At 33.4% G+C, this 17,096-nt stretch overlaps 2 protein-coding genes across 4 annotated transcripts in view; one reads left to right on the plus strand and one right to left on the minus strand.

Annotated features, from left to right (window-relative positions):
- The window catches only part of LOC6643374 (serine/threonine-protein kinase WNK1), a 32,402-nt gene that overhangs the window by 5,001 nt on the left and 10,305 nt on the right, over nt 1–17,096 (minus strand). Inside the window, exon 1 of one of the 3 annotated variants that reach the window (XM_023176345.2) lies at nt 1,897–2,431. The exons of 1 other annotated variant lie outside the window; for it this stretch is intronic. In XM_023176345.2, the coding sequence (XP_023032113.1) occupies nt 1,897–2,092 (196 nt within the window). In that variant the 5' untranslated portion in view covers nt 2,093–2,431. Of the gene's footprint in view, nt 1–1,896; nt 2,432–17,096 lie in introns of those variants that run through there. One more of the 3 variants, XM_015178229.3, reaches the window with a different exon arrangement.
- Nucleotides 8,363–9,995, plus strand: LOC6643373 (eukaryotic translation initiation factor 3 subunit E-1). The gene has a single exon (XM_002066068.3). It carries the CDS (start codon nt 8,583–8,585, stop codon nt 9,885–9,887), a length of 1,305 nt encoding a protein of 434 aa, XP_002066104.1. The 5' UTR covers nt 8,363–8,582; the 3' UTR covers nt 9,888–9,995.

Below are 17,096 nucleotides of genomic sequence, written 5' to 3' on the forward strand. Positions count from 1 at the left end.
GTTTGGTTTGTACTGAATTTCTAGCAGAATTTCGAGCTATCAAAGAATAGTCACTAAATATTTGGTGAACAACTATTTCATTCATTAAAGACTTAATATCGTAATGGAAAACTTTCTACTGATTGTTCTTAGCGATTTTGCAAGATATTGGATTTTAAGAAAAATGCTAACCTATATGATATTTAATATCTAAACATATGTATCTGAGAAAAAATATTTTTAAAATGACTCTAAGAAAGGGAAAAAATTTAAAATATTTTCAAAATGACTCTAAGAAAGGGCAACAATTGAATTTTGGGTTACTCAACATTTACTAATTGAATTGGTTTAAGCTTAAATAATATTACTACATTAAATAAAGATGTCAGTCCTCGGTAGTTAGGTTGGATAGTCTACAATTATATTCTATAGAAAAGAATCGATATATGGAAAAGTCATTTTGAGCTTATATGACATAGAGAAAAAAAACCCTTAAAATGAAATTTTAATTTTAACTCACTATAAAAAGAAAAGAGCTAACTTTAAAAGACCCTTAATAGTGTTTTGTCATACAATAGAAATACTTTCACATAAAAATGATCCACTTTGATTTGATTTGATTTTGACAACGTACACTTTTTCGCACCGTGTAATATTATAAATTACTTGCTTAATGTTTTAAGGTTTATTGAAAAAGGACTAGCTAAATGTCATAAATATCTTCCTTTCTATAGGTAACTTGTGTTTCTTTTAAATTATTTAGAAATTAGCCTTTTAAACAGCCCAAAAAATGGACAACTTTTCAGATAATCTAAACATATATTTATAACTTTAATTCAAATTCCCTGGTTTGGTAACGAAAACTTTTTTAGGGATCGTACATTATTTATAATCTGGATAGGTGTTCAGTGTACATAGATAATCAACCAGCGGATAAAAAGAACGCCATAAGGATCTAAATTATTCTCTGACATTATCAAGGATTCAATCTTGTTTACTTTTATTATAGGTTGCTGCCAGATAGAAAACTTTTGAAAAACGATTTGTTCTTTTTTACAGATTTCATCTGTCTTTATCTTTCGCTTAAGCTTTCTTTATTACTTTTATTTCATTAAACATTTAACACATTTTTAAATATCTAGCGGCTCCTACCAAAATTTGGATTACTGGCCAACACAATGTTTCTTTAGGTCGTCCAAGAGGTCGTTCCGATCTGACCTTTGTCCGCTCTATTCCAATTTGAACTCAAAAGAAACTTATATTAAAGTCAAATGTATTCGTACTACTTCTATCTGCACTTATCAGCTTGAAAATGCCCCTGAGATAGTATGTAAATAATCAATTAGAATCGTCTATAAAACCTACATTCTCCAGTTAATTGTTAATGTAATGATATTCAAGTAAAATTTTAATAAATGAATTGTAAAAGGAATCACAAGTTGCGTCTCAATGAAGACAATTTCCTGTTATAAATAGCTGCCAGTAGCTATTGTCCTACCCTTCCTTCGCCTCCGCTTGCCTATCAATATCAATTACACTGTGAGCTGTGTTTTGTAAAATTGATGAAAACATTTCGATTGAATGCATTTTGCAAATGGATGGAAAATGTAAATGCTGTGTCAGGTTAATGGAGCAGAGCACAAGTAAACTGAGGCCCAGGCCAAAGCGGCAAACACAAAGGAATAGAAGAGAAGGAATACAGATATATATAGGGACAGATACAAAGAGTGATAGAGAGAGAGAAGGATAGATGATAGATATATATATATAAAGAGCGAGTAAGAAGTATGTATGATTGAAATGAGAGCTCTGCAAGAACAAATTGTTGTCTCGGAATATGCTTAATACACGTATTCCTGTTGAACATTTTTTTATGTGTTGTGTGGGAACGAACATGCAAGGCGAACGACAATTTACCTTCGCCCACATCATAGCCCGGTCGGTTGGGTGAGAAGAAGAGATGGGTACGATAATGGAAATTCTCCTCCGGCTGCTGCACAAGACCCATATCCCTCGAACGTTTCGTTCGATTCGCCTTGGATTGAAGTTTGCCACCGCCGCCGCCCGATTTGCTGGCGCCCTCGCGAAAATTCTTACGAAACATTAAATTCATGTTGATATTGGGATTGGATTTAGATTGGTTGTGGCGACTGCTGGATGAGCTAGTGGGATTGTAGGTGGATGGTGGTGGTGGTGCTGGTATTCAGTGGTATAGTGGTTCCCTTTGACCCTTAACCGAATAAGGATTTTCTCTAGCCAAATGTGGACTGTTGTGTTCGTGTGTTCGTGGGTATGTGTTTGTTTAATTGTATAACGTGTGAGTGTATTTGTCGTATTCAATCAGATTCTATGTTGATATTTATTCAGTTTCAGTTTACTTTAACTTTTTGTTTATTTACTTTAGTTGTTATTGTCACAATTTCTCGTTGCCCTCATTCGACAATTTATTTGCCTTGAGTCCACCAACAAAACCATACACGAAACACAATTTCAAATCGAAAATCGAAAATGGAAAATGGAAAAGTGTTAAAAATAAACAACAGGTAGAAACAACTTTGTACCGGTTTAAATATTTTTTCTAGCGTTCAGGTTGGCCGATTTGCGCATTTGTCATTTTGAAATGGTTTTTTTTTTTTGTTTTCATTACATTTTATATATTTAGAATTTTATAGTATGTGTGTTTTTATTTATATTTTTTATTTTTGCGTGTGTGGTCAATAATTTTGCACTCAGAGAAAAATAATAATAAATAAATAAATTAAAAAAAAGAGTATTCAAAATATGTCATGCATCTGGCATTATCTAAAACGCATTGATAGCTGGTTAAGTAGAAGCATTTCAGCAAGGACGAACTCCATGTTTAAGCCATTGCAATAGGGGCTAATTTATGTATGTATTTAGGCCAATATTCAAGATCAACTCTATTAAGTTTCTACTGGAGTTTCTATATCATATTTGTGTCTATATCATATAGCTAACAACTCAATGAACTATAAAGTTTTATTTATTTGCTCCAAAACAAAGTTACTTGTATTTGTTAGATAAATGAAACCTAACATAATACAGTCCAACTTATTAGTAAACGAATCAAAGGGAAACATTAATACCTATTCGGAAATATGTATGAGTTTGCGTTCCAAGAAATACAAGTTCTCACTTGAAATTTGAGAGGAATAGTATCAAATATCAAATTCCTTGTTCTTTGATTTCGTTCAAATAAGTAAAGTAAGTTGTCAGACCTCTCAAAATTCTAATCTCTCGTTTGTGGTTTTGAATGTATTCATACAATGCAAAAATGTCGCAATAAGAAAGAAAAAGTTGAATGCAATAAATTGTATTCTCAAACATTTGATATATTCTTGGATTACGTATTCTTTAAAAGTAATAAACTTTAACGACATTTATATCAGCAAAATAAATATGTTACTCATATTTTTCTTTTGGAACTTCGATAAAGATACATACATATCCTTCGAATAACAAAGATAAAGATCAAAAGGATTTTGAAATAGACTCACTTTATGTATATTCTATTTGATAAGTTTATAAGTTGAACTGAAAAGTTTATTAAATGTATGAAAAAAATCTTTTTAAAGCAAAAATTTATATCTCTAATATCAATTTGCATTCAAATTATGTGATTCCCTAACAAAAAGTTTCCAAAATTAAGAATTTTTGGATTAAACTGTTTAAAGCGATCATTATTTTTCAGTAATAGGAATATCTTATTAATTTAAATTTTTGAAATAAAGATGAAACAAGGTTGCTTCAAGATTTTAAAAAATATTCAAACAATATTGCAGGACAATTCCAACAGTTTTTTTTAACATTATATGTTAGGAGTTATGGTTTTGTTATTAGTCAATTCTCATAGCTTATATCAAAAAGATAAATAAAAAGTAAAATTTATTTTTGACTTCATTTTGGAGAGAAATAATCGTCATTGGAAGCTAAAGATAAAAAATACCTTTATTGGAAAATAAACCCTGATAGCAATAAAGATTATTTTTCTCTTAGTGAATTTTGTTAAGATTAAGGCAAGCAACAAAAAAAACAAAAGTCCATGTTATTCAATTCTTTAACTTAAAACTTAAAGACTGAAAGGCAACAAAATGAAAAGTTAAAATAGTGTTTTCTTTTTCTGTTCAGTTTGGGGCAAAAGGAAATTGCTCGTTTCCGCTGGCCAAGCAGTTGAGCAAATCAACACGACATGGCCAAAGGATACGCCAGTTCCTTGTTTGCTCCTTCTAACAAGCAAATGGAGAGAAAGTGAAATTAAAAATACTTAAGCAATTAGAATTGGCTCTGCACTTAGTCGAAGGGTTGTATGTGTGTGTCTGGATGTGGGTGTGTGCGTTTAATTAGCTCAAGTTGTGCTGTAATTAGTTTTATTGCCGCTTATTGATTGCCTCTTTCCGATAAATTTGGACTGTCGACTCTTTGGTAAGTTAGCCAACAAAAAATGGGAAAAAAGTCGCGAGGAAATGGCTTTAAGTGTAAATTGAAAAGTGCTTAGCCAAGTTTTGCTGTTGGCCTTAGGGTAATTTATAGCAGCTGCTCAGCTTCAAGTACGCTGTATAAAAAGGCCAATTTGAATTTATGCCCAAGTAATACTCATTTTCAAGAATTCAAGACATAAAATTTGCAAGTGGAAAAGTGCCAACAACGAGGATTGATTGAAATTTCCTAAAGCAATACAAATTTATAGAAGAAAAACACCCAATATTGCGCATACGACATGTTGTCGATGTGAAATGCAACTTTTATTGCTTCTATTGCGGATTTCTTTCAACGAAATCATTCTTATAAACACCCACAAAACTCGCTGATCATTTCTATCATCCATGCCAGAAAATGGGTAATAAAATTTTAACAACTTTCTTGTCGCAAGTGGCAACTATAATTAAGTTTCGTTTTTTTATGACACCAAGTTACAAACCAAAATGTCTATCATTAAAATCGTTTAGGTGGAAGACAAAGCAACAAAAATGTGAAAAACAATCAACTAGCAATCAAGCGGCAGTCAAGAGATAGATAATAAAGCCAAAAGGAAAATTCATTTTACCGGCCAAAAATAAACAAGCAAATAAATTTTTGTGGGCTCTTTGGCAAGTGTAAGCAGGCCAAAATCGGCTAAAATCCTGGCAACGTATTCAAGATACCCTAACAAAAGAATTTGGTTTCATTTATATAGCATTTAATTTTAATTTTTAATGATTTTCTAACCAGAGAACGCCTCAATGATTTGATATAATTTTAACCACTTTTTAAAGGTCTATAAGCTACAGATTCAGCCATCTATATTATGAATAAGTTTTAATAATATTTTTTAGTCCAAAACTTAGTTTGGAAATTTGATTTTTAACAAGTTATAAGCGGAAAACAGAGAATGACTTTTATTCTTCTTTGTATTTTATGTTTTCGAAAACTTTCTTGATAAAATTAATTGTTCATGTCTCATTTTTAATTGCCCTTTATATTTTCTATCTTGGTTTATTCTAAGAGATACAAAAGCCTAAAATTTTAAAACCACTTCTTTTAAATGGAATATCAAGATACAAAATAATATAGATTAGCCAATAATTGCCATTAGAAAGTTATTAGAAAGTTAGAACATTGACTCCCTGACATCGCATTTTAATACCACTATTTCTTGAAAATTATACTTAAACTCATCTAAATTGATACACCCAATAGTCATATTAATGCAGGGTATGAAAAACGAAAGAAACAAAAAAACGTAAATTATAAAATTAGAATTTGTTGGTTTTTTTTTATTTTTTGGCTTTTGGTGAGTTCTTTTTCGGGCCAGGCACGTGCGGGGTGGCCTATTGTACATGACCTAGGCAGAGGCAGAGGCAGTGGCAGAGGCAGAGGCAATGGTATGTAAGTAGCTGCCTGAGAGCATTAGTAGACTGCCAAAAGGCCCTTGACCTTGTGCGAGTAGTGTGTAGAGTGTGCTGAGCATGTGTGTGTGGGTGAGTGGGTGTGTGTGTGTGTGTGTTCGTTGCCATTTTGTTTGATTGCTTTCGACCATAGGCTGATACATACATAGAGATACATGTGCTTAGGCTCTTTAGATATAAAAAATTAGCTGCTGAAAAGGAAAAATTTCATTTGTTATTTGGCCAAGCCGAGCAGAAAGTTGAATTATTGTTTGTTTAGATATATATAAATATTTCAGTTATATTCTTTGTTCATTTCACAGCAACAAATTATGCAAATGCCAGAGAACATTTCACTTTTTGCTAGTTTCCAAACCGGCCGAAACTAGTTTGTAACTAGTCTGTTACAAATTTTGCACCTTAAGGACACATTTCAACGATATAAAATTTTCATAGAATTCCCCAAAGTGGGACTAGTTTGTTCTACCAATTGTCAAATTAAATTATACACAACAAATGTGAATACATATGCACAGAGATATATATATATTATTTTTGCTCCAATTGTCTTGGAAATTGATGGAATTGAATAAAGTGTTCTATTAATAATTCACAAACATGAAATGGACACGCCTTCTTAGATAGATATACATATGTAGATGGCTTATACTAAAATATATCAATTGAAACACTCAGCACACACACGCACTCAAATGGAATTACACACACGCAAAAATATTAAATATATATAAATGTATATATATATATATATAGAAATATCGTAAAAACGTTTTGTCTGCGACGCGGCAAATATTCAACTGACACTTGAGGAAAGCTTTTCGCCAGGTTCGGATCTCTTTTCGCCGATTCATTAACTTGAATATGACTATGACGACACAAATTTATGAAAAATACAGAGCAGAGAACACGAAAATAAAAACAACAACAACAACAACTGAAGGAAAAAGAAGAATAAAACCAACAGCCAAACTGAAATTAAAGGGAAAACAAAAGCTCTTGGCATTCGTATTTGTCACTTGTTGCGCATACGCCGTGTGTTCGCAGTACTTTCATTTAAACTTTATTTTATTGTATTTATTTGATTCAAAAATTATATTTCGTGCGCACAATGCCAGCAATTAAATTGAAATGAATGGAAATGAGAACGAAAATAGAAGTCAGGTCACGAGTATAATGAGTGTGCCAACATGAAATGTTGCCCCAAATGGGTATATTAGACTAGTTAATGATTATCTACATGGTTCTAGCATACTTTTGGGTCATTGACATGTTATGATAGCAGGGTATCTCTCGGTCTGCTCTTTGACATTAGTCACCTTAGTCACAGTTTTTGTGTGTACACAGGTCCTAAGCATAGGCGTAACAGTTAGCTACTAAGAGGGGGTATATATATTTCAAACAATTGTCACCTACTAAAACCAACTTCTGAGAATGTCGGTTGTAAATCACATTACCCAGTAGAAGATTATAGATGAAGAAGCTGTCAGGAAGGCTTCGGCGGGGAGTGCGACTTACGGGAACAATAGCAATGTAAGACTCGTACGTTTAGGTAGACAATTAATATAAGTTTATTAATTAATTGAGACTTTACAATAAATGGACGTTTACAAAGCGATGCCGTTGGATTCGTTCGTGATGGCCGTTCGTTACCACCGATCGTAGAATCTTATTCGTTCGCGCCCTTTCTCGTCAACGTTTTGTTACCAACTATTACTTCTTCTTCACTTATCGATAACACCAGGGGTAGAGCACAACATCGCTCGCCCAGGGCTGAATCAGTATATTTATAAACTGTCTGGTGACACAACTAAATAATTTTTCAAAACAGGAACCAATTTCTAGAAAAAAACTTTCTTTATCAACAAGTGTAAGTTAATCAGGACCATTCTCGATGTCGAATCCAAATGTTTTTTCTCAGTATCGGACTTAAGAACTGTTTTGGCTTCCAATTCCGAGAAATGTGATTTCTAATATTTATTCAAATTCATAAATGTTATATTTTTCTACAAATCTGTAAAATGTTGAGAACAATTCTAGATATAAGTGGACAATTTGGCTCCAATCATTAATTTACAAGAATTATTCTTAGCAACCAAACAATTTAATGTGAAAAAGTTATCACAGCAGTTGAAATGGAATTGACCTTTTCTCGGTTTCAATCGAAATCTTTATGCCATTAACATAGTTACCAATTGAAAACAAATTATTTTGATATAAAAAATACATTGGTTTTAAATTGTCCAAAAATTTTAATTTATTTGCCAGGGTTTGAAGCAAATTAGTCTAAAAACCATTCACAAACGAAACATAAGTTATTTTTTCTCAGGACTTGCACTCAAAAACCTATTTATACCTAAATAATATTACACCTCGGCAACCCTGACATAAGCTGACATAGTAAGCAAAACAAAAATATTTCAAATTTAGTTTTGAAAACGAAAACTTTCACTCGGAAGCGAGAAAAACAAGTTCGAAAACACTAGACTCTTCTGTTTTCATTACTATATTTAGTAAAAACCCGGCAGGCTTGTCATGCTTGAATAAAGTAACCACCAGAGTTGTCACTATAATTTTTAAACTAAATAATGTCAATAAGTCATTTTCATCTCTGGTCACACTAAGCTCAGTTTCAACGCGTATTTTGCTTGTAGTTGATTTATAAATTTCGTTTGTGAAAATAGAGAAACAGCTACAATTATGGCGCAATTCGATCTAGTACATATCAACTGTCAATATCTGGACAGACATTTGACGTTTCCTTTGCTGGAATTTTTGTGCGGCAAGGAGATCTACAACCAGCAAGAACTACTGGAATACATTCTGGAGACGGTAAAGAAGACGAACATGATCGATTACACCATGGACACACGGAAGCGCTTGAATCTTAGCCAGGAGATGCCCGAAGAGCTAGTGCAGCAAAAAGCCGACGTCCTGGCTACGCTCAAGCAGTTGCAGAACGAAGTGGCGCCCATCATGAAGGCAACTGATATTCTGAAGGACGGCGAGACCATGAAGGATTCGAAAACATTCGTAAGTGCCTTGCAAAGGGACTACAATTTCAAAATGGAACATTTATACAGCGCCTACAAGTTGGCCAAGTATTTGTACGAGTGCGGCAACTATCAGGAGTCCACTTCGTATCTGTACTTCTGTTTGATTGTCATGGCTCCGAGCGATAAGAACTATTTGGATGTTTTGTGGGGTAAACTGGCGGCTGAAATTTTAACGTTGAACTGGAATACGGCTTTGGAGGATCTGACACGTCTGCGGGATTACATTGATAATGCCAGTTTTTCAACCCTTCAGGCCCTGCAGCAGCGGACTTGGCTCATACACTGGTCTGTGTTGGTGTTCTTCAATCATCCGAAAGGCCGGGATCTGATCATCGAGATGTTCCTGTATAAGCCATTGTATTTGAATGCCATTCAAACCATGTGTCCCCACATAATGCGTTATCTGGCCACCGCTGTGGTCATTAACCGCACTCGTCGCAATGCCCTTAAGGACTTGATCAAGGTTATCCAACAGGAGTCGTATACCTATCGCGATCCTATAACCGAATTCCTCGAGTGCCTGTATGTGAATTTCGATTTTGAGGGTGCTCGTCTCAAGTTGCACGAATGCCAGACAGTCATTCTCAACGATTTCTTCATTGTGTCCTGCCTGAATGAGTTTGTCGAGGACGCGCGTCTAATGATTTTTGAAACGTTCTGTCGTATCCACCAGTGCATCACCATTAGCATGTTGGCTGATAAGCTCAACATGAAGCCCAACGAAGCCGAATGCTGGATAGTCAACTTGATTCGAAATGCCCGTCTCAATGCCAAAATTGATTCGAAACTTGGCCATGTTGTGATGGGCACCCAGCCCCTGAGTCCCTATCAGCAATTGGTGGAAAAAATTGACTCCCTGTCCATGCGTTCGGAGCACTTGGCCGATCTAATTGAGCGTAAGAGCAAACAAAAAAATCAAGAATCCATTGACTCCTGGAAATATTATTAGAAATGTGGCCTACCCATAAGTTTTTAAGTTAAATATTGTATTTTTAACGAGATTTTGTCATTTGAGGGGGAATAAAACAACAATCTTGTTCGCATAAACAAAAAAAAAAAAAAACAAAAAAGACGTTAATTTTAAAAATAATCATTTCAATATCAAAAAATTCGTTTCTGAGTTTTGTTCTAACTATATATGCACTATACGAAATAATTTCATTAATTTTAATAATACAGGTAACTAAATGAATATTCCAGCTAGCATATTATCCAAGATCCATCATAGGATGACCATAAACAGGGATCGGAGGGTTGGAAAATATTTCAGCATTGGCATTAAAATACTAAACAAATGGTGAAGAGAGCTCTTTGTTATGATTCAAGAATAATTTAAAAATTGACTGGAATTTTTTAGGTAATTGTTGTTTAATTGGGTTAAATTATTACCCATCGATTATTGTCTATTTTATTTCCCATCTAATCTGGTTCCTAGAAAAAAGCACTTAAGTTTTAATTAAATTTGCCGGAACTGTATATTAACATAATGTAATTTTTTTTTCAATATTAATATCAAAATCCGTCGACAATATAGGAAACAATCTGTTGATTGAAAACCCATCCAAACCCAAAATATTTTGTATTTATTAATGTCATAATTTTTACTTGATCAAAAAAGAAAACCCTCTTAAATTTTTGGTCAATTTTTATACCCTTGCAAAAAGGATATATTAATTTTGGTCAGAAGTGTGCAACGCATAGAAGGAAGCATTTCCGACCATATAAAGTATATATATTCTTGATCAGCATGACGAGACGAGTTCATATAGCCATGTCCGTCCGTCCGTCCGTCCGTCCGTCTGTCCGTCTGTCCGTCCGTCTGGATCAACGCAAACTCCTCCTAGACCGTTGGAGCTACAGAGCTAATATTTTGCATGTAGGCTTGTATATACTGCAGGCGTTGTATATCTCGGATTCAGCCGGATCGGATCACTATATCATATAGCTCCCATACAAAAGGCAAAGTCACGAACTGTGACTTTTCTTTATAACTTCGTTATTTTCTGAGCTATTGTCATGAAATTTAGTATTAGTGAGTTAATTACACATATAAACGACTGTGCTAAATTTGATCAAGATCGGGTGTCTATATCATATAGCTACCATAGGAACGATCTTTCGAAAACAGTGACTTTTGTCAATAACTTCGTTCATTTTGACGCGATTGCTTTCAAATTAAACATTTGTTAGTTTAATATATCTGTTAATGACTGTGCCGAATTTGATAAAGATCGGGTTACTATATCATATAGCTCCCATAGGAACGATCGGTGGAAAACAGTGACTTTGATCAATATCTTACTTTTTTCCTATGTGAAGATTGTTGGCCGTTCTTTCGCAAACATTAGCCTTTTTAGCTTAAACATTTTTCCACTTTGATGGCTATAGGTAAGGAAAGAGTTACCATAAAAGTTGCAAGGGTATACAAACTTTGACGCGGTCGAAGTTAGAGCTAATTAGTCTTTTTACTGTTAAAATTCTCATCAAATGATATGTTCAAAATTTAAGATAGGTCACTGAAGTATAGCGCTTGACAATTTTTAAAAACCCATAAATAAATATCTATAAAATTAAAAAAAAAAAAAAAACAATTTTCTTATGAAAGATTATGTTAATCCTTTAAGAATAGATCACCAAGTTTTTAGAACATAATTATGTTATAATCGAATCGTGACACTTTGCTTTTTCCAATGTAGATCAGGTAGATATCTAATTTTTTTTCATTTAACAATTTATGTGCACTGAAAATGCATAGCAAATAGAATTTAGTTCCAGATCAGGTACTACAGAAATAGTTTAAGAAAGTTAACTGATTAACTCAATCCAAATTAATTCAATTGATTATGACAGAACAACTTCTTTATTTTTTATTGCTTTATATATTATAAAGGATCTATGTAGAAAAAAGTAGACACAAAAAAGTCAGCAATATATTTGTATATATGTATGTGTGTATGTGGTTTTCGTCCTTCGACCCCTCCACTGGGACGACCCTGCTTTTGTTCCTTGTTATTATTGTTATTTACTGCGTGTTTTCCGTTCGCGTTTTATTGATTATGTTCTGTCTCTGTTCTGTTGTTTTTTTTCCTGTCATCCACTCACAAATTCCCGTGACAGAGTTCGACTTTTCTTCTTCATTTTTTTTTTGTGTTTTCCTTTTGGTCTAGATGTTTTTCGCCTTTTAGGCAGCTGCCTCTGACTAATTGCTGGCCATAAAAACCAGCAAAAAAAAAAAGGTCAAAACAAAAGGAGAAAAAATTATAAATAATTTAAGTTATGACGACAATTACAAATGCGGTTAAGCTATGCAGAGCGAATAAAAAACTTATTAAAACGATGACGAACATTTAAGAAAGTAAATTTAATTAAATATGTCACTGACCTTCAAACAGAAAACAAAAGTAGACTAAACGAAGAGCGAGCGAAAGGAATATCAAGTCGAATAGACATTTATGGAATTGGCTTTTTCCCACATTTTTACTTCATTTGCCTACCTGACTGTCGTTCTCATGGTGGCGAGTGAATAATTTATTAAGGATTTTGTTATGCAGTTGGCCAAAGCCTCAACTCAGGCTCAACTGCCTAGAGACGACAACATGATGTGATTTACATATGTCTAAGCTGCAGGCAACATCTAGTCTACATCCCAGTGTCTTCTTCCTTCTACCCACCCTTCTACCCCCTCTGCCATGTTGCTGCAATGAATCAGAGAGAGCTTTAGTCCTTTGACTGCTTTGTTGCTTTCCAGAGGATAACAAATCACCGGTGCACCAGTATTAAAACACAAACTGCATTTTTATTTGCCACACTAAACTTTAGCACGCGCTGACATGCGGCAAATAAAAAAAAAAAAAAAAACCCCAACACGCAACATCAGTCTGAACTTTATCCTGCTAACTAAAGTTGGTTAAATACTCTTTAAAATCTAAAAACAGAAGGGGCCAAAGTCTCTGTTTTTAAGTGTCTCTTTTAAGTATTACCCATCAATTATTGGCGAAACTAATTCAAATGTTGCCATAAAAACAGTTTGAAAGTTCAAGAACATTCATTTATTATGTAGCCTTTCATTTGGTAGAAAAGTTTCGACAATCAACTGGGAAAAGAAGAGATAAAAGAAGAGATTTTTCCATCCTTTATCTAGGAGACAGATAAACCACTTGGGAATTATTTCATCAACGAAATGTCAATGGATTTGTGGTACATAAAAATACATGAGAATGTCTAGGCTAAGCTTTTTGTTTGACTATTTTATAAAGTTAATAAAAAATTTACATAACACCTTTTATTAGCCAAAACAGATTGAACAATGCGTTTTAATACAGGATATATGGAAGTTAATGAATTTTAAGTTTAAATGTTTCGATTTTTCATTGAAACAACTCGAGAGAAGTAAGGAACAGATACTGGAAGTATCATCTATTTTCCCTAAACTGTCATATGGAAGGATATTTGTTTAGAGAGCTTTTTCAGAAAAACCCATAATCTACTTCATATAATAAGAACTTATCAATCCCAATAATCTAATAAAAAGTGAAAAATAATTTCTCGGAAAAATGTTTATCGATTTCCTTCCTTAAATTTTAAGGTAAGGTACGAGTTTATAACAAATATGTATATGGAAATATAAATGAAAGCCAAATGATTCTGATTTCTCAGTAAAAGATATAACTTTTCTTGCTTTATTTTTAACACTTCCAATTTCTAATTAGTCCTAGCATTAAGAATATGATATGGACATTGTAGATTCCCAGATTTAGCAAATATCCTGATGAAAAGATTTGATAGTTCTTTAAAGAGCTCTAAAAACAAACTTATTCAATTCTGTGTGCTTCCTATGAAATAATCTAAAATGGACCTCGAAAGAAAGTTGGGTTTAATACAAGCAAAGTTTCAATATATTGTAATCTTACATCTACTTACATTTCCTTCCTCATTCACATCATTATGACGTAGGTGGCTGTTCCCCCCCGATGAAGCAATACTGAAAAGTAATTCCGTCGGGGATAATGGAAATAATTGATGCTAACGAATAATAATTTTTTTCCCCTTCATCAAAAAATTAGATGCTAAAAGGCCTAACGCGACACAGGACAGTAAATTCGTAACTGTAGAGTCCATAAGCGGAACTAGGACTATGAAATGGGAATTATCACACTAAAGTATGCAATACTAAAGTATGCAAGGAGGAAAAACAAATTTATAACTTTTCGGATGCCTGGTAACTTACGAATTGTGTACAAAATTCTGTATCTACAGAAATTTCTTCGAAAGTTTTAAAAAGTGAATTCCCGGATTGTTTATTGCATACTTTTGGGAGTAAATTTCCCTTATTTCCCCCGCCTGGATCAGGTTGTTGAAATAAGAAGTCAGCTTCGATTTCTTAAATTTACGCCTTATAAAGTTAAAAATGAAGACTTACAATTTAAAGTAAATAGTTTTACAGCTTTACGCAAATTTCGAGAGTTATCTTCACCTTTACGAACTTCCAAACAGTGGCTGAAGTCCTTAGAAGTTAAAATTTTTGTATATTTCTTTAATACTAAAGTGGAATTTTAAATTAAAGGTCGTGTGCTTAAGTAAATCATCCAGCTAGTTTAAGTGCTTCCCTTAAGTCAAATTGAATGATAATTACCTTGAAATATAAACTTCAAATACTTAACAAACAAGTGTTTATTTTACTGCCAAGGTCAAGAGCATGGCAAACAGCTCTTAATTTTTGCGCTTCTCTAACTAAGCGGGAGACATTTTGCAGTGTTTGTTTGTTTTGTTACCAATTTGACTATCTAGTTGGTATACCCCTCTCTCTCTGTCTATAATAGAGGGCCAACTAACTGCTGTCCTGGCAACCCATAAACAATTTGGTTAAGTGCCCTTCCCCACCTAACACGCTACCCCACCGCACCGCCACCCGCAACATGCCATTGCATTTACAACTGCAATAATGATCTAAATGAAATTCTTTGCTTCATAAATATAAATGAATTAGTTTTCATGGCCCGAGAGCAGCTAAAGTGCCAGAAAGTGTCGCATTTTTAGTTGTCGTTGTTGGCTTTTAACTTGTTCATAATGGCAATGAGCTGCTGTTGCTGTAACTGCTGCTTAACTTAACGTGTGCATAAATTTGCCATACTCTTAGCCATTACTTTCATTTTATCCTTTTCGCATTTGGCTCTTCTGTCTTCTTTGTGCCATTTCAGTTTTTGTTTGCGTTTAAGCAGGTCATAACTTTTAGTTGGGCTCTTCTGGCTGCTTGAGAGTAAAGTTGGTGCTTGGCACATGATGATATAGTTGGGATCTATATATACACACACACACACACGCACACACACACATTTTAGTCTTTAGTCTTTAGGTTAATGCCAAAGTAAGTCAAGTTATTGACTTGACTTTTCAATTAAAGTGCTTAAATGCCCATATTTTATGTAAGACTAAAGGTAGAAATAGATCAAATTCAATTACACCTGCCTGAATGCACTGCATGTCATATCAGAGAAGAACTTTTTCTCCACTGTATTGACTGTGTGTGTGTGTGTGTGTGTGCGTGTGTATTTTGTTTGATAAGCAACTGTCACTAGTGATATATGATTGGCATTTAGTTGTAGCATAGGGACCAATGGCACTGACCGAGGTAGACCTATGTCACCCTATGACTTATGTTAGATTAGTTGTCCGACTCAATATGTGTGTCAGAGCAGCGAAATGAACAATGTAATGCCGTCGTTTAAATCAGTTTTTGACATTGTTGTTTAAGTTTGTTTTTCTTGCTTTTTTCCATTACAACACAAATCACACTTAACAAACACCCAGAGAGAAGAACATAAATTACACCATCAGACATTTCCGCACATAAAATTGAAAAAAGAATATTGTGCAAATTACGTGTAAATACCACAAAAAAGTACACGACAACGTGTGGACAAGGGAGAGCATGGGTGGAGGGGAAGAAAGAGAAAAAGTGCAGTGAAAATGTGGCAAAAGGGAAATGGAAAGTGCTGAAAACGCAAAGAGAAAAACAGGATGCCACTAGAAGCAGTTTATATGATAAATAAAGTTATTCATACTCATTGCGAATGGCCATAAAACAGCGGGGACAAAATGGGACCAAGTAAAGTTTCTAGCATATGTATGTGGAATCTCCTCTAAGTGTGTCATAGATAAATTTCCTCTCAAGCATCTCGGTAATTATTCTGCAGAGTCGACCGTAGACCAAGTGTCGACATCTTCAACATATTTGCATAAAATAGTAAAATCTATATTCTTGTATTTGCATGACACTCATAAAATGGTATTAACAAAATGCTGATTCCAATTCATAAATAACACTTGGCCATTGTCCATTTGCTGACACTTAAGTATTTAGGCCAAAAGAAGACAATGCTCTAAGCAAACGCATACAAATGGCTCCCAAAAGCAGCAAAAAGGCAAAAGTGAAGATCAAGAATTTGCGGAATTTGTTACAATTTGTTATAGTCATTATTTATTGTCTAAAAATTCAAATATCTATAAGCCTTAATGTTGACTAGGTCAAATTTAAATTGAAAGTTCTTTTTTATAATCAATATAATGCAATGCGGTTTACTTCAAGAACATAAATGAAAATTTGGTTAAAACTTCTATCTTAAGTGAGGAGTCTGAATTCGAATCTGTAAATCTAAAAAATTAGAAAAAAAAAAATTGGTAAAAGATCCTAAGCAAAAAAAAACCATAGCAAGTTGCAAAGTTCTTAATCCTCAAAATATCTAAATATTTTAAATTAGTCAACTTAAAATGAAACATAAAAGTACAATTCTTTCATGCGAAAAATATGCGGAAATTATTTTTTTTAAAAAGGTTTTTTTTAAAAATATACCGAAATCCAACTTTTTGTATAGTAAAACACTATTTCAAGTACAATCAAATTATATAATCAGTAGACTTTTACAATGGTTTTTTTTATTTTAAAACTAGTTGGGAATTACAGCTAATTGAAGCCAAAAAAGGAAGCAACTTCAATAAATAAAAAGGAGCTTGATAATTAAAAAGTTAACCGTGTAATATATGTATCTTCATAAAAGAGAATACTAATCAATATACATACGAATATGTAATATAATAAGTCTGTTTTAATATCATATTAACTGTATAATATGTAAATAAATAGTTATGTACATTTTGAGTT

The sequence above is a fragment of the Drosophila willistoni genome (genome assembly GCF_018902025.1).
Source record: "Drosophila willistoni isolate 14030-0811.24 chromosome 2L unlocalized genomic scaffold, UCI_dwil_1.1 Seg168, whole genome shotgun sequence".
NCBI lineage: Eukaryota > Metazoa > Arthropoda > Insecta > Diptera > Drosophilidae > Drosophila > Drosophila willistoni.